Source organism: Triticum aestivum, chromosome 2B, assembly GCF_018294505.1.
Source record: "Triticum aestivum cultivar Chinese Spring chromosome 2B, IWGSC CS RefSeq v2.1, whole genome shotgun sequence".
Classification (NCBI taxonomy): domain Eukaryota; kingdom Viridiplantae; phylum Streptophyta; class Magnoliopsida; order Poales; family Poaceae; genus Triticum; species Triticum aestivum.
Genome location: NC_057798.1, coordinates 382,007,351 through 382,027,437, shown reverse-complemented (window position 1 = coordinate 382,027,437; position 20,087 = coordinate 382,007,351). Strand labels below are relative to the sequence as shown.

At 57.6% G+C, this 20,087-nt stretch overlaps 1 protein-coding gene across 1 annotated transcript in view; it reads left to right on the top strand.

The window, feature by feature from the left end:
• LOC123045037 (pentatricopeptide repeat-containing protein At2g41720) overlaps positions 1-20,023 on the top strand; it is a 74,702-nt gene extending 54,679 nt beyond the window's left edge. Inside the window, exons 10-11 of the mRNA XM_044467946.1 lie at positions 19,514-19,669; positions 19,745-20,023. Coding sequence (XP_044323881.1) covers positions 19,514-19,539 — 26 coding nt within the window. The 3' untranslated portion in view covers positions 19,540-19,669; positions 19,745-20,023. The remainder of the gene's footprint in view (positions 1-19,513; positions 19,670-19,744) is intronic.
• Positions 20,024-20,087: the final 64 nt, after the last annotated feature.

Sequence of the window (20,087 nt, the reverse complement as noted above, 5' to 3'; positions counted from 1 at the left end):
CCCGGCGGCCCCGCCCCGGCGGCCCCCAGGCTGCCCGCCTCCGCCCGCCTTGGCCCCCGCTCGGAGGTGCACCGCGTCTCGCGCGGCGCCTCGGTGGACGCCGACGGCTACCAGCAGCCACGCCGCAGAAATCGACGTCGGCCTCGCCGCGAGCCTGCGCGGAGCCTGTCGCCGCGGCGCCAGCGCAGCCCGTCCCCCGAAGAGCTTGCCGGGCTCTGTTTCCGCTGCCTCGACCCCCGCCACCGCGTCCGCGACTGCACCAATGACATTCGCTGCCGACGGTGCCTCATCTCCGGCCACGACTCCCGTGGATGTGACGACTTCCACCGCCGCGCTGGGCGCGTTCCACCCGCCGCCCCAAGGGCTGCCGAGCACCACGCCGGCCGCGACCCCCCCGCCGCCCAGCGGACTGCCGCGCCCCAGACACCGGCTCCTGCTCCGGTTGTGCAGATCCCCCCCAGCCACCGGCCCCAGCCACGGTCGCGCACGTGAGCGCTGCTGCACCAACGCGCATCATCATGTCGCGCACTGTTGAGATGGAGGAAGCGGAGGAGGTGCTCAGCCGGGCGATGGTGGCCACCATCACTGGGACTCGTCCCCAGGTGTCCGCCGACGACGTTGCTGAGCTCCTCTACTCCACGTTCGGTTTTGAAGAAGGCGACTTCACCACCCACCTCCACAAGCCGGAAGATTTCTTGATCATCTTCGGCTCCCGCGCCTCCAAGGACCGCATGAACGGCGACCACTACATTCGATGCCCGCGCTTCTCACTGTCGCTTCGCCCCTGGTGCAAGCTTGCCCACGCCGGCTCCGGTGGGTTCGAATACCGCGTCGAGCTCGAGCTCCGCGGCATCCCCGCCCATGCCTGGCACTTAGCGACGGCGGAGCACATCCTCGGGACCGGGGTCTGGATTGAGCGCCTCCATCCGCAGACACGCTCCCGCGCCGACTTGGCCACGTTCCGCCTCTCTGGTCGCGCGCACGACCCTGCCGACATCCGCCGCGCTGCGACACTGGAGATCGTCGAGGTCACTCCGGGACGCACCGCCTCCTCCGCCCCCACGGTCACCACCCTCACGTACCCCATCACCATCGCCCTTGCCCGATCCGACGTAGACCGAGCTCGCGCCCCCTCTGGTCATACAGCTCGCCCAGATGGCGCGGGTGACAGGCGCGCGGCGGCTGATGGCGACGCCGATGCCGGCCAGGGCCCCGGACGAGGCTGTTCGCGTCGCCGCGGCCGCAAGCGCCGCCGCACTGCCGCTGCTCCGGAGGGACGTGCCGACGGCATGACTGTCGACGCTGCCGGCTGGACGCACCCCCGTGGCCAGCACCGCGCTGACGGCCTAGCCGTCGCCGATCGCTGGTCCGGAGTCTGCAATGCCGTGCGCGCAGACACGCCACCGCCCGTACCGTCGCCGGCCCGATGTATGGACGCCTGGCCCACCGCCTGCACCCAGGGCCACCCCTCTCGTCACAAAGCTAAAAGAGGAAAGAGGGGAGGAAAGAAAAAGCGTGAAAGAAAGGAGGCTGCGCTCACCAAGGCTGCGGCGGCAGCAGATCCCAGGCCGACAGGATCGCCTCAGCGGGAGTCCGTGCATGCCCCCCCCCTGCTGGCCCCTATCCACTGCCCCCGACAAGATCGCCTCAGCAGGGGGACACGCATGTCGCTGCCCCATCTGGCCCCCAACTGCTGGCGCCAACCCCACCCCCCACCTCTGACGCCGGGCCAGACGCGGCCCCATCGCATGCGTCGCCTAGCGACCGGGTGGGCACGGCGACTGTTGTTGAGCCCACATGCAGTGCGGTCCTGGACACCCACCCAATGGTGCCGCCCGTCGACACAGTGGATGATGATCCTTTGTCGGGACAAGATGTCAGTTCGTGCACATCAGCGCCTACGGCCGCCGCACCACATGCTGATCTTCCCGCGCGGGCGGACGCACGGGACTTCCAACCTGGTGCCGTCCAGCCGCCAACCCATGGCCAGCTGATTGCTCCGACTGCTGATGTGCCTGATGGCCAGCCCGCAAGCCGTGAAGCGGCCCACACACAACTGCAGATCCTTCAAAGACCCCAAAACCTGGACTCTCCCAGGCCACCGCCCTCCGGCCCTCTCGCTGACGGCCCATTGGAGGAAGATGCAGTCCAGACGCCAACGCCGACCATCAGAAGTGCGACGCGCTTCGCGTCCCCCCTGTCACGCTCCGCCGCAGCCGCCCGCGTGCCCCCTCGACAAGCTCTTGGACCCTTGGCGACTTTCTCGCCGCGGCCACCAGGCAGCTCAGCTCGGTCCTCCCCGCTCCGGGCCGTAAACCGAGAAGACAGCCGCTGAGCTTCGCCCAACCTCGGCGCGGGCGCTCGGCCACCGTGGCCAAGACGAAGATCGGGGCACCGCCGACTGCCGCACGCCGCACGCAGGTGCAAATACTGCGCACGCTCGGCATCGTTGACGCGGATCAGGCGATCACCCCGGAGGCCATGAAAGCTTATGATGACATCTTTGCCGCGCCGATTCCCAAGACGGTCCTTGCAGCCATTGCGGCACTAGTTGGGCGCGAGCTTCCCGCCGACCCCTCTGTCGCACCGGTTACTACGGTCATCGCTGGCAGGCCGATCGAGGCCTAGCTGTGCGCTTGTGCCCCCTGTGTCGATCATGCTTTTATGGATCATGGACCGAAGATTATCGTCTGGAATGTGCGCGGACTAAACACCCGCGCTAGGCGCACCGCCATTCGCTCGCTGATCGTGTCTACCGACGCGTCGATCGTCTGCTTCCAGGAAACCAAGATGGAATTCATCCACATGTCCACTGTCCTCGAAACGCTTGGTTCGGACTTTGATGACTATGTTTACCTGCCGGCGATTGGCACTCGCGGTGGTATCCTGCTGGCCTGGAAGAGCAGGATGGTGACTGTTGACAATCACATGTTCAGCCCCAACACGCTCACCACCCAGGTTTCGACTCCATCGAGCGTGGACGCCCCCTGGTGGCTGACCATTGTATATGGGCCGCAGCAAGACCAGGAGAAGATCGCGTTTCTTCAGGAAATCCGCGACGTCCGTGCTAACTGCGACGGCCCTTGGATGCTCTGCGGAGACTTCAACTTGATCTACCGAGACGAAGACAAGAACAACGGGAATATTAACAGACGCATGATGGGGCGCTTCCGTCGTGTTATCAACGACCTCGCGCTTAAGGAGGTTTACCTCAACGGTCGACGATACACATGGTCAAATGAGCAGACCCCGCCCACGTTGGTTCACCTCGACCGAGTCCTTTGCACCGCGGATTGGGAGGAGCGGCACGGCGAGTGCCACCTGCGCTGCCTTGCCTCGGTTGTTTCCGATCACAGCCCGCTCATGCTGGACTGCTCGCCCTCGCCCCCGGTGCACCGGCGCTTCCAATTCGAGGAATACTGGACGCGCATTGCCGGCTTCCAAGACGTGGTTGCAGCTGCTTGGTTTCGGTGGACGACCCGAGCCCGTTCCGCCGCATAATGCGGCGCATGAAGGCCACCGCACGCAGACTCACGAGCTGGAGCGCTCGCGCCGTGGGCAACATCCGCGACCAGCTCGCGATCTCGCGCGAGCTGCTCCTGCGTCTTGACTCGGCCCAGGAGCTTCGCCAGCTCACGCCCCACGAGGACTGGCTCCGCCGACAGATCAAGCTGTCATACCTTGGCCTCGCTTCGCTCGAGCGAACCCTGGCTCGACAACGCGCGCGCATCTCTTCTCTCAAAGACGGGGACGCCAACACATCCTTCTTCCATCGCCAGTGCACTTATCGCAAGCAAAAGAACAGGATCCACTCCCTGTCGGTTGACGGCGTCGTGCTCACCGACCAGACTGACATGGCTGCGGCGGCCTTCGCGCATTATGATTCTCTGCTCGGGACCGATCGACCTCGAGATTGCGCCCTTGACCTGCAGCATCTCATCGAGCCGGCCGCCCTTGACGACCTGGAGGCCCCATTCACTGAAGACGAGATTTGGCAAGCCATCAAACGCCTGCCGGCGCGCAAGGCGCCCGGCCCGGACGGCTTTACCGCGGAGTTCCTTCGATCCTGCTGGCCCGTCGTCAAGCACGACTTCGTTTGCGCCTTCCAGCAGCTTCATTCGCTCCGTGGACGAGGATTCAGTTATCTGAACCAAGCGCTGCTCACACTCATCCCAAAGCGCGCCGACGCTGCCAGCCTGTTCGACTACAGGCCCATCAGCCTCATCCACCTCGTCGCCAAGATCTTCGCGAAGGTGTTATCTCTCCGCCTCGCGCCCAAGCTCAATGACTTGATCAGTCCCATCCAGAACGCCTTCATCCCCGGACGCAGCCTCCACGACAACTTCTTGATCGTGCGACAGTCGGCGCGCCTCCTCCACCAGCTGGGAGCTCCGCGCATCCTCCTCAAGCTTGATCTCACCCGCGCCTTCGACTCCGTCTCATGGCCCTTCCTCTTCGAGGCCCTGCGTCGATATGGGTTCGGTGATCGCTTCCTTGGCTGGATCGCCATCCTGCTCTCGTCGGCCAGCACCCGAGTCCTCCTAAATGGCGCGCCTGGCCCGGCGATCTGGCATCGATGTGGACTCCGCCAGGGCGACCCGGTGTCACCGCAGCTCTTTGTGCTTGCTGTCGACACGTTGGGGCGCTTGTTTCGCCGGGCTGCTGAGCTCAACATCCTGCAACAGCTGCACCCCCGTCGTGCGATCCCCATCATCTCGCTTTATGCCGACGACGTCATCCTCTTCTGCCACCCCTCGCCTAGCGACACGTTGGCGGTCAGAGAGATCCTGCAGCTTTTTGGCAGAGCTTCAGGCCTGCGGGTAAACTTTCAGAAGAGCACGGCCACGATGATTCGTTGCGTAGCCGAGGAGGTCGCTCCGGCCATCGCGACGCTGGGATGCCCCATCGCGCAGTTCCCCATCACCTATCTGGGTATCCCCCTCACCTTGCGACGCCCGACTGCTGCCCAACTACAACCCGTCGTCGACAAGACTGCCGGGAAGCTGCCCACTTGGAAGGCGCACCTCATGAACAAGGCTGGACGCCTCGCCTTTGTCAAATCCGTGCTCTGTGCAATTCCCCTGCATCAACTCCTTGTGCTCGCGCCGCCGAAGAAAGTCCTCAAACTCCTTGAGAAGATCCAGAGAGGCTTCCTCTGGGCTGGCCGCACCGAGGCTCAAATGGCAACTGCCACGTGAACTGGCGCCGCGTCTGCCGCCCCACACGCCTAGGCGGCCTCGGCATTCCATGACCTGGAGCGCACGGGCCTTGCCTTGCGCACCAGATGGCTCTGGTTCGCGCGCACAGACGGAAACAGGGCCTGGGCTGGCCTCGATCTGCAGTTCTCCAGTGAGGAACGTGCATTCTTCTTTGCGTCCACCTCCATGGTCCTTGGCGATGGTCGGCGAGCATTGTTCTGGGAAGACCGATGGATCAACGGGCAATCCATCTCTGAGATCGCCCCCCAGCTATATGCCCTCATCCCCAAGCGCCGCCGCAAAATAAGAACAGTGGCCGATGGCCTTCAGGCGCACACATGGGCATCAGACATTCATGGCGCCCTTGGCATTCAAGAGATTGGCCAATACTTGCTAACCTGGAGGGCCATTGAGAATATCACTCTCTCTGGTGATCCAGACCAGCTCCATTGGAAGTGGAATGCTGCTGGCACATACACCGCCCAGTCCGCGTACCTCGCCACCTTCCATGGCTCTACTTCCTGCCCGGCATGGAAACTTAACTAGAAAGGCGGGGCCCCCCCGCGAGTGAAGTTCTTCCACTGGCTCGCTAGCTTGGGACGCTGCTGGACAGCTGATCGTCTCGCTCGTCGCGGACTGCCGCACCCTCCTCGCTGCCCGCTATGTGATCAGATGCCGGAATTGATGAACCACCTGATCATGGACTGCCCCTTCACCAAGCAGATTTGGCACGACATCCTGTCTTGGCTGCACCTCCCTTGCAGCGCGCCTAATGGTGAAAACTCCCTGTCGACCTGGTGGCACACGGCGCGACAGACCACACCCAAGCTGATGCGCAAAGGACTTACATCCGCGACGCTGCTGATCCCTTGGATGACCTGGAAGCATCGCAACGATTGTGTCTTCAATGCAGCCACCCCTTCGACTAGCATCTTGGTTGCAAAGATCAAAGAAGAAGCTGCGCTCTGGGCGACCGCGGGTGCTCGAGGCCTGCGTGTCATCCTCCCACAGACCTGGGATGTACACTGAAGTTATTTTTTGTTTCTCGCCTGTAATGGTGCCTCCTAGGAGGATGTAACAAACTATCTCTCTCTTTGCAATTTAATGAAACGCAAAAGCCTTTTTGCGTTTTCTCAAAAAAACCTATGATGGCACGGAGGACCCCCTAAACTGGCTCAACCAGTGCGACCGGTTCTTTCGCGGGCAGCGAACCCTCGCATCGGAGCGTGCCTGGCTCGCCTCCTACCACCTCCGCGGCGCGGCACAGACGTGGTATTACGCCCTCGAGCAGGACGAGGGCGGCATGCCCCCTTGGGAGCGCTTCCGCGAGCTCTGCCTCCTCTTTGGGCCTCCGGTTCGTGGGAGCCGCTTGGCGGAGCTCGGTCGCCTTCCCTTCACCTCCACAGTCAGGACTTCGCCGACCGCTTCCAGGCCCTGGCGTGCCACGCTTCGGGCGTGACGGCGCAGCAGCAGGCCGACCTCTTCATCAGGGGCCTTCGGATCACATCTACGTGGACGTGGAGCTTCGCGGACCTCAGGATCACCAGACGGCCATGTACTACGCCTGCGCCTTCGAGTGTCGCGCCCAGGCTATGCAGCAGGCAGCCCCGGCTCGAGGAGGTCGACAGGCCACCCGGCAGGCCCCGGCGCCGGGCCGGCCACCCCCGGCCGCTCCGACGACTACCATCCCGGCCGCGACGCGGCCCTTCCGTCGGCTCTCTCCGGCGGAGCAGATGGAGCGGCGACGCCAGGGCCTCTGTTTTAACTGCGACGAGCCCTATACGCCGAGCCATGTCTGCCCTCGCCTCTTCTACTTGGAGACGGCCGACTGCATCGAGGAGGACACCCTGACCAATGGGGCCGACGCACTGCCACCCCCAGCGGCTGCGGATAGGGCTGGAAAAAAAGCTCGAAGCTCGTGAGCTAAACAAGTAGCTCGTGGCTCGGCTCGAATCAACTCGAACTCGAAGAATAACGAGTCGAGCCGAGCTTTAGTTTAAGATCATTTATAGACCAAGTTAAACGAGTCAATCTCACGAGTACTCGTGTAACTCGTTGGGCTCGATACAATAGATCCCAATACAAAGAAAGATCAGCCACTAAACAACCTACGTCCCAAGCGCACAACCCAAGGCCGAGCAGTTCAAGGCCTAGCCTCCTAGGAGACTCATGTGTTACAAGAAAATTACAATTGTTTAGTGATATATATGTTTAATATATACATAATCATTTTTATCATATTTGAGGGCTTTATGTTTATATCTTAAACGAGCTTAACAAGCTAAACGAGCCAGCTCGCGAGTTATACGAGTCGAGCCAATCTTGGGTTTGAGCTCGTTATAGTAACGAGTCGAGTCGAGCTAGCTCGTTAACGAAACGAGCTCTAGCGATTCGAGCCGAGCTGGCTCGACTCGGCCTGAATTCCAGCCCTAGCTGCGGAGGCCGCACCCGCCGCCGCCCCGGCGACGGCACTCGTGGTCTCTTTCCACGCGCTCGCGGGCATCCGCGACGAGCGGACCATGCTGTTGCCGGTGATGATCCACGGCGAGCGCTTGGTGGCCTTGGTGGACACAGGCTCCACCCATAACTTCCTGCCCGAGGCTACCATGCGGCGCTTAGCACTTCAGCCGACGGGCGGGGAGCAACTTCGGGTCACGGTGGCCAACGGCGATCGCCTCCGGTGTCATGGACTCGCCCGGGACGTCCCCATCACCATCGGCGACGAACACTTCTCTATCACATGTGCTGGCATCGACTTGGGCTGCTTCGACTTCCTTCGGACCCTCAGTCCCATCCTTTGGGACTTCGACGCTCTGACGATGACCTTCTGGCGACTGGGCCGCCGCATCCGGTGGGACGGCATTGGGGGCGCCGCTCCGGCGACGCCGCAGCTCTAGCTGGCTGCGGCAACCTCTGAGGCCGAGCATCCCCTACTGGATCACCTCCTGCAGCAGCACAACGACCTCTTCGACGAGCCACAGGGCCTTCCACCGGCCCGGGTGTATGATCACCGTATTCATCTACTGTCGGGCTCCGCACCGGTGGCGGTTCGTCCTTACCGCTATCCGCAGCTGCAGAAGGACGAGTTGGAGCGGCAGTGTGCACTCATGCTCGCCGCGGGCATCATTCGGATCTCCACGTCGCCCTTCACCGCGCCGGTCCTCCTTGTCCGCAAGTCGGACGACACGTGGCGCTTCTGCATTGATTACCGCGCCCTTAATGCGCTCACACTCAAGGATAAGTTTCCTATTCCGGTGGTCGATGAGCTACTGGACGAGCTCCATGGGGCATGCTTCTTCACCAAGCTCGATCTCCGGTCGGGGTACCACCAGGTGCGCATGCACCCGGACGACATCGCCAAGACGGTGTTCCGGACTCACCACGGCCACTTCGAGTTCTTGGTGATGCCCTTTGGCCTAGCCAACGCGCCGGCAACCTTCCAGGCCCTGATGAACGACGTTCTCCGTCCCTACTTACATCGGTTTGTGCTCGTTTTCTTTGATGACATTCTTATCTACAGCGCCTCGTGGGCGGAGCACCTCCAGCACGTCGCCATCGTCTTCAACGAGCTTCGGGCGCATCATCTTCATCTTAAGTGCTCGAAGTGCTCGTTCGGGACGCCTTCAGTCGCCTACCTCGGCCACGTCATTTCGGTTGACGGGGTTGCTATGGATGCCGACAAGGTGGCGACCGTCGCTGCCTGGCCGACGTCGCACTCACCGCGGGCTCTTCGCGGTTTTCTCGGCCTCGCGGGCTACTACCGGATGTTTATCCGGGAGTTCGGCCTCATCGCGTCGCCCCTCACGCGTTTGCTGCGTCGCGACGCCTTCGCCTGGGACGACGAGGCGACGGCGGCATTCGAGGCCCTCAAGGGGGCCCTCACGACGGGTCCCATTCTTCAGATGCCAGACTTTGACCTCCCATTCATGGTGGACTGTGACGCCTCGGGTGCGGGGTTCGGCGCCGTGCTTCATCAGGGCGATGGGCCTCTCGCCTTCTTCAGCAGACCCTTCGCTCCACGCCATCTTAAGCTCGCGGTGTACGAGCAGGAGCTCATTGGCTTGGTACAGGTTGTACGCCATTGGCGGCCCTATTTGTGGGGTCGGTCTTTCCGCATTCGCACGGACCACTATAGTCTCAAGTTCTTGCTGGACCAGAGGCTCTCGACCGTGCCGCAACATCAGTGGATCAGCAAGCTTTTAGGCTTCGACTTCTCCGTCGAGTATCGCCTGGGTCGTCTTAATACCGTGGCAGACGCCTTGTCTCGCCGCGACGCCGACCTCGACTCCACCGTCGGCGACTCCGAGGAGGCGGCGCTGTACGTCCGCTCTGGGCTGACCTTCGGCCTCTTCGACGACATTCGCCGGGCGACGGCGACCGCCGCCGCCGCCGTCCTTCTTCAGCAGCAGCTGGCGGCCGGCGACCTGGAGGAGCCTTGGCGCTTCACCGACGGCCTGCTCCTCCATGGGCGCCGCGTCTTCGTACCGGCGCATGATGATCTCCGTCACCAGGTGTTGCTGCTAGCCCACTCTGGCTGGCCATGAGGGTGTGCAGAAAACCCTCCATCGCCTCCGCGCCGGCTTCTACATTCCTGGTGATCGAGCCCTGGTCCGTGACTGGGTTCGGTCTTGTATGACGTGCCAGCGCAACAAGACGGAGACATTATGGCCGGCTGGTCTGCTTCAGCCCTTGGAGGTGCCGTCTCAGGTCTAGGCAGATATATCCATGGACCTCATCGAGGGCCTTCCCAAGGTGGGCAGCAAATCGGTCATTCTCACGGTGGTCGACCGCTTCTCCAAGTATGCTCACTTCATCGCGCTGGGCCATCCGTATACCGCCGCGTCCGTGGCCCGTGCCTTCTTCGACGGCATCGTCCGTCTTCACGGTTTCCCCTCTTCGATCGTCAGCGACCGAGACCCGGTGTTCACGGGCCATGTCTGGCGCGACCTCTTCAGGATGGCCGGCGTCAAGCTCCGCCTGAGCACGGCCTTCCACCCTCGGACAGACGGCCAATCTGAGGTGGTTAACAAGGTGATTGCCATGTATTTGCGTTGTGTTACAGGTGATCGCCCTCGGGCCTGGGTGGATTGGCTCGCTTGGGCGGAGTACTGCTACAACACCTCCTATCACTCCGCCCTGCGTGCTACGCCATTTGAGGTGGTCTACGGCCGGCTGCCCCCGCCTATCTTGCCGGTGGACCCGGCGACGGCTTGGACAGAGGCAGCAGGCGACCTTATCCGCACCCGTGACGAGATGCTTGCGGAGGTCCGTCAGCGTCTCATTCAGGCCCAGCAGCAGGCCCTTCCACGCTTCCTCCGACCTTCGATGGACGCCTTCTTCCGGAACCGGAGAAGGTGTTGCAGGCGCAGCTCCATCGCGGAGTCTGGTTTGTCTTGATCTAGTGGACGGGCCTTCCAGCGCAGGAGGCTACTTGGGAGCAGCGTGACGACTTCCACCAACACTACCCAGACTTCCAGCTCGAGGACGAGCTGTTTGCGCAGGCGGGGAGAGATGTTATGACCGGTTTAGCTTATAACCGGAGGAGGCCCACCGGGCAGTAGTTAGGGGCTTGGCCCACAAGTTATCTTAGGCTATTCGTATTGAGGTTATAAATACTAGATGTAGAACACTTTTGAGAGCAAGCAATAAGAATATTATTATTCATGTTGCCCGGCTCCCAGAGGAGCCGGAACCCTAGCCGCCTCCAACCCTAGCCGCCGCCGCCATCTCCCTCCTACGCGACGGCGCCCAGCCGCCGGCGCGCCCGCTCCATCCTTCCCCTACAACCTCCGGAGCAGATCCGGTAGGACCCCTGGTTCTACCAGGAACATCGTTTTCCTTTTCCACCAAAGGTTTACGCACGGTTTGGCCCAGACTACAATGTAAAGTTTACAGACCAATCGAGGCCACACAAAAAAAAAAAAACGAACGTATCAACGATAGCCGGCCTCCCTCTCCCCCATCCTGCACGCCAGCAACTTCCACGTCGTTGAGCGCCATTGCGGCCGGTACTGTCTCCCAGATGGAAGTGGTGAGGAGCTTGAGCTCGGCCATGCGTGCTAGCACCGGGAACGTGGTGATGGAGAGCGCCATCCCCATGTCCGCGATGGCGGACGCGCGGCGCCTGCTCTGCCTGACAGAGCGAAGGTCAAGCTGGAGGCTGACAGGGAATAGGAAGAAAAAGAGGCCGAGGCTGGCGATGGACCCGAGGACCGGTGTCGTGTTGTCCTCTTGTGGCCGCCGGGCGTAGTGCACAAGAGAATTTCTCCAGATCTGCCATTTCTTTTCTTCCCCGCTTCCTTGCTCACCTTCCTCCTTCCCAAGGCGAGCATCCGCAGTAGATTGGTTCGATTTTCATACGATCTTTAGATTTCCTCCCCTTCAATTCATTTGCCTCCACACAACCACTCCAATTAATACTCTCAATCTGGTGAGTGAAATACAGTTGGTGGTGTTACGGGCCAGTGGTGCCTCAACATACAAGAGCCGGCCCGGGCCCCCCTAGGCTGGTTATGCCTTGGGCCGACGTATCGGCTCATGGGCCTTATGAAGATAGGACTCGGAAGCCTTGAAGTACACGACAAGGACTCTAGAACCGACTAGGATCATGTAACCCTAGACCCCGGTACCCATATAAGTCGGGGCTAGGCTAGTCGATAGGACATGAACCCAAGAGTTGATACTCAATCCCTCGATCACCTTTGTAACCCCTATACACAATCAATACAATCGAGTAGGAGGTAGGGTTTTACCTCCGTGAAGGCCTAGACCTGGGTAAGCTCTCTCTTGTTGCCCATCTAATCTACTTGTCTGGCCAGAGTAGTCGTAGCCAAACACAGGATATTACAGCGAAAATGATACGGGTGTGTTCTACATGTGCCCACTAATATACATCGGTAATCATTTGCAGTTGTAAAGTCGTACAGGGCTTCCAAACACAGTCTTAGTGGTTTACATAGGCATATATTATCTTCAACAAACTTGGACTTTTCTGGATTTTTCTTTTGGAAATATCCTACCAGAAGGGAAAACGGTAATTTCTGGTTTCTGGCTACTTTGGTCACCGTCTGGATCTAGAATCTGGAACTCTACCATCTTCTTTCTTGGGCGTTGCTTCTTTGGCGCAAAGTACTGGGCATGTTTGGTTGCGTGCAGCACCCCAACAAGGCCTTAGGGAAGCAATTTTGGCATATTTGCTTGCCTGGCCTGCACTGAAATCTTGGCCCGCACGTTTCTTAAAGCACTGCTCGGCCTGGCTAAGGAGGAACTCTTGAATCGGCCTTTTTCCCAGAGCCAGACTCCAGTGAGGCACGCGTGGCCCTCGCCGGTACCCCTTGGGAAGCGGGAGAGACGAGACGACATTACTGCCCACTCCTCTTCCCTCACCGCCCAAATTCCCGATTCACACCCCTTTCTCACCGGCCTTTCATTTGCACCGATGGCCGCTGATGCTCCACCACCCCGTCGCCCGACTCCTTGCCCCGCGGATGATAGCAACCACGACTGTTGGCTTGCTGCCATGACGAAGTGGGGGCCTCACCCCCGGGCAGTTGGCGAGGATGCTGAAGGCAGGCCCCTTCCCCCCATCTGCACTAAGCCACTGGCAGTGGCGAGGAGTGCGGAGGTGACGTCGGCCGCTGGAGGGGCGGGGATGTTGTCTTTCTGCCGGAGTTTGCTTCGGCGCCATCCGCTCCCGCTCCACCTCTAGGGTACTCTGAAGTACTCAATGTTGCTTCTTCAGTTGTGCAGATCCTGTTTAGCGGTTAGGGTGTTTTAAGGTGGTTGCTAGGATTGATTTTGCATAGCACCGGATCGATTTTGCATATTTTGCACCGATTCGATAGACTTTAGCACTGATCAGCACCAGATTGATTGGATCAGATTTTGGCACTGATTATGCAGTGAGTGTCGATTTAGGGTTAGATTTGGGGGGAATCTAAGTTCGATGAGGGGGTAGATCAGTCCTATTTATGGGAAGGACAGTTTGATTAAGGACCATGTTGAGTATTGATCTTCACTGATGTGCAGTCCATATATTAGGGTGATCATTGGTATGAGGGTTCGTCTACGCATTGTAGTCTGATACTTGTACAAGCTCTCCCCTTCTACATGACAACATGCAGTGAAGATCATCACCCTGGACATGCACATTGTGATCCTACACATTGTAGTTCGGTTTACAGTATAGTTCGGTGGTGTGTGTTGAGCCTAATGTTCTTCATTGCTGCGCTTTGCGGGCAATGAGGATCCGGGCAGCTGCTCCAAGGGCAAGGTTATAGTAGAAAATGTCTCTGAGGCGTCGGGGGAGGCCAAGGAATGTTGGTCTGCAAGGTGCTAAAAGCAGCTGGGTAGGATCTACTTCCGATCCCCGATGCCTTCCATGAACACATGAACCCCAGTGCAAGGTGCTAAACGTCATGAAGTCGTTCTTAGGATGAACGCCGGTTGCAACTGGAGGGTGAAGCTCTGGGATGTCAACGAGGAGGCTTGCCATTCATCAAGGGTGGGCTGGCTTTGCCATAGCTTGGAGTTGAAGATCGGGCACATGCTCACTTTCAAGGTCCTGACTGAGGATAGTTTCAAGGTGATCGTGTTCGACCTTTTCGGCGTTGAGGTGGTGATTAAGTGCGGCCAGCACGACCCATCACTTGCAATGAGAATTGTAACGCCTGTTCGTTAGTCTGTCGGTCCTGGACTATGCATGGTTTTCTCTGTGCTACTATTATGTCTGTTCGTGTGTGGTTGTCTGTGTGCTACTATTATGTCTGTTTGTTAAAACTTTGTTTTAATCTGTGTGTTAAAGTGGTTTAATCTATGTTCCTCACTTTTGTTGTGCTAGTAACCTCACCACTCAAAGAAGAGACCATACCGCATGTCTTGCATGTAACCAAACAACAACTAGTTGTATCTGGTGAGGAAAGACTTGCAAGCAAACGGCGTCTACTTTTTGTCATGCAGCTTAGATTTTGGTGGGTAACGAAATGCAGTGCAGAACATGGTTTACTGCCTGTATTTGAGCCAGGCTGAACCAGGCCACAAATGCAGAGATCCACGCATGAAACCAAACTCGCCCATCACTTCTAAAGGACAGACCCAGTGCATAGAAGCTCCCACACAAGGTGGGGTCTGTGGAGGGACTATAGGAACCTAGTTTTACCCCTGCAAAGTGCAATGCAGAGAGGCTGGTTCGAACCCGGGACCTCTTGGCACAAGTGGGGAGGACTTCACCACTGCGCCAGGCCTGCCCTCTACACACCCATCACTTCTATCAAAGTAGTTTTATTTGGGAGTGAATTGCAGAAAACATCGACTTTGAAGGCTCGAAACAGGCTTTCGCTCCGCTTTATATATAAAGCACCAACCAAACAAAGTACACGGCCGATTGATACAAGGGGTAGCCCTCAAACAATGCCAATCCTAGGCTAAGCGGATCACACAACATGAACGTCGACAACACTACTGAAATAGTAGAGTACATGAGGAACTGAGAACAACACCACACTAAGCCCTATATCACCTAAGTTCCACGACAACGCCCCTAGGAGGGAGAACGACGCCAAGCGTCGTTGTTGCCGAGTCCCAACAGACATAGGTTTTCACCCGGAACCCAGACACGGAGAGGGGCACCACGACGACGTCTTCAAGAAGATAACGGCGCCCACGAGCGTCGCCGTCGTCGGCGACAAAGCGCAGAGTATTTGCTCAGCAACTCCCCGGCGTTACCAAACGAGGTCTTCAGGGCCAGCGCGACGAGCCCAGAACTCCTGATCCGGATCGGGACACCGCCATCGTTAGAGACAAAGAGCGCGTCCGAGCCACCCGCTGCACCACCTCTCGCCGCCCACACGACCAAGAGAGAATGCCAGCACCGCCGCCATGGTGCCTGCCTGAGAGCCAACCATGCAAACCGCCATCCGGGGCCGCCACCCCGGCATCCATGTCCAAGGCTCCACTAACCGTCCGCGTCACGGTGCATCCACCAAGGTAGGAGTCAAAGGGATCTCCTTCCACTCCTAGCCCGGCATCAGTCACTGAGTATGGGTCGACGCCTCCATGGTAGGAGGTACCCACGCCTGCATCTCCAGCCGGTCCCGGTGGACCGGGGGAGACACTACCCCATGACTCCCGACGGCCGTCGCCGAGCGTGCTCACACGAGGCATGTCCATGAACTTTAGCGGCGATTTGCCTAACAGTGCAGCGGATCCCCGACCACCACCAACTCCCATCGTACCCGCGAGAGAGGGACCACAACGCCCACGGACTCCACTCGGATCGAACCCAAGCATACCAACCCGGAGTGCGAACTCCAACTTGCCCTAGGCCCTGACAAGATCCGCCCGAGCACGAGCCCCGACTTGCCTCCATGCCGTCGACCTACAACTAGGAGGAGGTTGCTTCCGCCACCCAGCGCCACCGGCAGCGGGATGACACCCAACTCCTTGCACCGCCACCCCCACCGACCCGCACCACTTGATGAGGCCAACCTAGCCGCCGCCGCCACTGGCCACCCCATCATGGCATGCCCCCACTCCAGCCACCTCCAGCACCCAAGGATCGTCGGAGACAGCCGGACCTCGCCGCCTCAGCCCGCGTCGCCCCTGAGTGCAGCAGGCTGGAGGAGCAGCCCGCCAGATCTGGATCGGACAGCGGCAACCCCTACGTAGCCCACCCTGCGCAGGCGCGCACCACCTCCCCCCCAGCAGCCCACCACGCGCCACCAACAGCCGTCGCTGTCGCCGGGACGGCCGCCGTCGTCGTGCCGCCGCGCCCTGCCCAATGCCGCGCACACACCCGAGGACGTTGCCCCGCGCCAGCCGTCCCCGCGCGGAGGGTGAAGAGGGCCTGCCGGCGCCGCGCTCTGGCGGAGGCGTGGGGAGGAGATCGAGGAGGGGTGGGGGCTGGCGGCGGACGGTGTAGGGTTTCGCCCCCTGCTCGCGGGAGCGGGTCGGGCGAGGGGTCTGCTATTTAGTTTCTTGTCCCGACATTGAAGGCTAGGGCTGAGGAAACCACACTTCTACAGTTTTGCGCCAAAAACCACTAATGCTGAGGCTAATTTTTTTGCAAAAAACACTAGTTGACAACTTAGACCGTTTTGAGCATGATTATGACAGGTGGATTCCGCAAATGATGACAGGTGGATTCCACAAATGATAACGCCACCACTGTAAATAAGTTTAGACGGGGTATTTTTGCCAAAAACTCCTTCCCTCCTAAGAAAAACTCTCTCGCCTGCCTCAATCCAGATTGGGATCGGGTTTCGCACCATCGCCCTCCTCCCCTGCCAGCTCCTTAGTCATGGCCGGAGCTCCTTCCTCTCTCTCTTCCTACCGGTTGCCGTGGAAGGCGACGGGGAACTGAAGGGCGTCAGGGCACTGCACCTCGCCGCCGGCAGCGGGAAGCTGGAGGTGTGCGCATACTTGGTCGAGGGCCTGCTTGTGCCCGTGGATGCCCATACGAGGTCCGCCGGCGCACGACCCTGGTGGTGCCCTTGTCTGCCAGAGCACGACCAAACGAGGACATCGACCCGCATCTAGGCTAGCCAAACCATCCCCGGCCACCGCAGTGCGGATGCCCTCGAGCACGCCCCGCCACACGACCTAGGTGAGGTCGTCGACCCGTTGCTGTTGTGGCCCATTTGCGGCGGCGTGTTCCTTCAACGGCACCCCCCCCCCCCCGGCGACGAGACTCCATGGCCGGCGTGTTGTTGCTTTGCCCGCCTGTTTGGGGCTGATTGCTTTTTTTTGTGGTTTGAGTGAAGGATGCCCTGTAAATTACAGGGATTGTTTTGTAAATCTAGAAAATTCCACTGGTAACGATGTCTACAGTGAACCGTTACGCCACGTCATCATTTGCGGGACCCACCTGTTACCTGTCATAATCATGCTCAAAATGGTCTAAGCCGTCAACTAGTGTTTTTTTGCAAAAAATTAGCCTCGGAATTAGTGGTTTTTGGCACAAAACTGTAGAAGTGTGGTTTCTAGAACCCTAGCCTTCAATGTCGATGTTTTCTGCAATTCACTCTTTTATTTGGCCTGTGATCCTTGCTTCATATGTTACTTGTATCAACAACAACAACAACAACAACAACAAAGCCTTTAGTCCCAAACAAGTTGGGGTAGGCTAGAGGTGAAACCCATAAGATCTCGCAACCAACTCATGGCTCTGGCACATGGATAGCAAGCTTCCACGCACCCCTGTCTATAGCTAGCTCTTTGTCGATACTCCAATCCTTCAGGTCTCTCTTACTATGTTTTTAAGGCGACGCCTTACCGCCTTAGGGAGGGGGGGCGCTTTGGCGCCTAGGCGACGCCTAGGCGGGCGCTTTGGACGCCTAGGCGCCCAAAGCGGTCGATTTTCCAAAGCGGAGGGGGAGCGCTTCGACGCCTAGGCGTCGCCTAGGCGTCGCCTTAGGGACGCCTTTAAAACATAGCTCTCTTAACGGGCTCCTCCCATGTCAAATTCGGTCGACCCCGCCCTCTCTTGACATTCTCCGCACGCTTTAGCCGTCCGCTATGCACTGGAGCTTCTGGAGGCCTGCGCTGAATATGCCCAAATCATCTCAAACGATGTTGGACAAGCTTCTCCTCAATTGGTGCTACCCCAACTCTATCTCGTATATCATCATTCCGGACTCGATCCTTCCTCGTGTGGCCACACATCCATCTCAATATACGCATCTCCGCTACACCTAACTGTTGAACATGTCGCCTTTTAGTCGGCCAACACTCCGCGCCATACAACATTGCGGGTCGAACCGCCGTCCTATAGAACTTGCCTTTTAGCTTTTGTGGCACTCTCTTGTCACAGAGAATGCCAGAAGCTTGGCGCCACTTCATCCATTCGGCTTTGATTCGATGGTTCACATCTTCATCAATACCCCCATCCTCCTGCAACATTGACCCCAAATACCGAAAGGTGTCCTTCCGAGGTACCACCTGGCCATCAAGGCTAACCTCCTCCTCCTCACACCTAGTAGTACTGAAACCGCACATCATGTACTCGGTTTTAGTTCTACTAAGCCTAAACCCTTTCGATTCCAAGGTTTGTCTCCATAACTCTAACTTCCTATTTACCTCCGTCCGACTATCGTCAACTAGCACCACATCATCCGCAAAGAGCATACACCATGGGATATCTCCTTGTATACCCCTTGTGACCTCATCCATCACCAATGCAAAAAGATAAGGGCTCAAAGCTGACCCCTGATGTAGTCCTATCTTAATCGGGAAGTCATCGGTGTCGACATCACTTGTTCGAACACTTGTCACAACATTATTGTACATGTCCTTGATGAGGGTAATGTACTTTGCTGGGACTTTGTGTTTCTGCAAGGCCCACCACATGACATTCTGCGGTATCTTATCATAGGCCTTCTCCAAGTCAATGAACACCATATGCAAGTCCTTCTTTTGCTCCCTATATCTCTCCATAAGTTGTCGTACCAAGAAAATGGCTTCCATGGTCGACCTCCCAGGCATGAAACCAAACTGATTTTTGGTCACGCTTGTCATTCTTCTTAAGCGGTGCTCAATGACTCTCTCCCATAGCTTCATTGTATGGCTCATCAGCTTAATTCCACGGTAATTAGTACAACTCTGAACATCCCCCTTGTTCTTGAAGATTGGTACTAATATACTCCGTCTCCATTCTTCTGGCATCTTGTTTGCCCGAAAAATGAGGTTGAAAAGCTTGGTTAGCCATACTATCGCTATGTCCCCGAGACCTTTCCACACCTCAATGGGGATACAATCAGGGCCCATCGCCTTGCCTCCTTTCATCCTTTTTAAAGCCTCCTTCACCTCAGACTCCTGGATGCGCCGCACAAAACGCATGCTGGTCTCATCAAAGGAGTCGTCCAGTTCAATGGTAGAACTCTCATTCTCCCCATTGAACAGCTTGTCGAAGTACTCCCGCCATCTATGCTTAATCTCTTCGTCCTTCACCAAGAGTTGGCCTGCTCCGTCCTTGATGCATTTGACTTGGCCAATATCCCTCGTCTTCCTCTCCCGGATCTTAGCCATCTTATAGATGTCCCTTTCACCTTCCTTCGTGCCTAACCGTTGGTAGAGGTCCTCATATGCCCGACCCCTTGCTTCACCAACAGCTCGCTTTGCGGCCTTCTTCGCCATCTTGTACTTCTCTATGTTGTCTGCACTCCTATCTAGGTATAGGCGTCTGAAGCAGTGGATCTCATATGTTACTTGTATCACTGTTCTAAATATGTTACTAGCATTGAGTGTCTGTTTCTCCAAGTACCTATACTAGCATTGCACTTTTTTAATCTGAATGACCCATTTGAGCTTGCTCACACCAGATGCCTTGAGAGAGAAGATAACATGAGCTTTAAACGTGTATATGCACGTCTTTGGTGTGAAACAATTCAATCGCTAAATATGGTGGATAACACACTGCTGAGTTTGTTCTCTAAAGTTGTGGAGCAATGGATACTTCCCCCAGAAAGATTGACAAGGTAACATAACAATCGTAGGCCCAAAGTAATGATTTTGTCTAACTGATGCCTAACATTATTGCTGTTTCTTTCTAGATCAAGGTAAGATCTAAATATAGCCCAGTGGGGTGCTTGAAGAAGGATACAATGGCTATATCAAAGGTTTTATAATTCAAATGCTCAATGCTGCATCGTAGAACTGTAGACGCCGGGAAAAATATGTTTTTAAATAGAAGTACCATCCGTTTTCCCTACAAAGACAGTATAGATTATAGAGGATTATGTTTTTAAGAGTCAGTTCCATTTTTTACCCCCCAGTTACACATTTGTGACATGTTTTACCCCATTTAAGAGAAATTCCCCCATTTAAACCCATTTAACTGAAATACTACTGGTTTTTACCCTTTTTAATATTTTTTTGGAGATCTGACAAGTGACA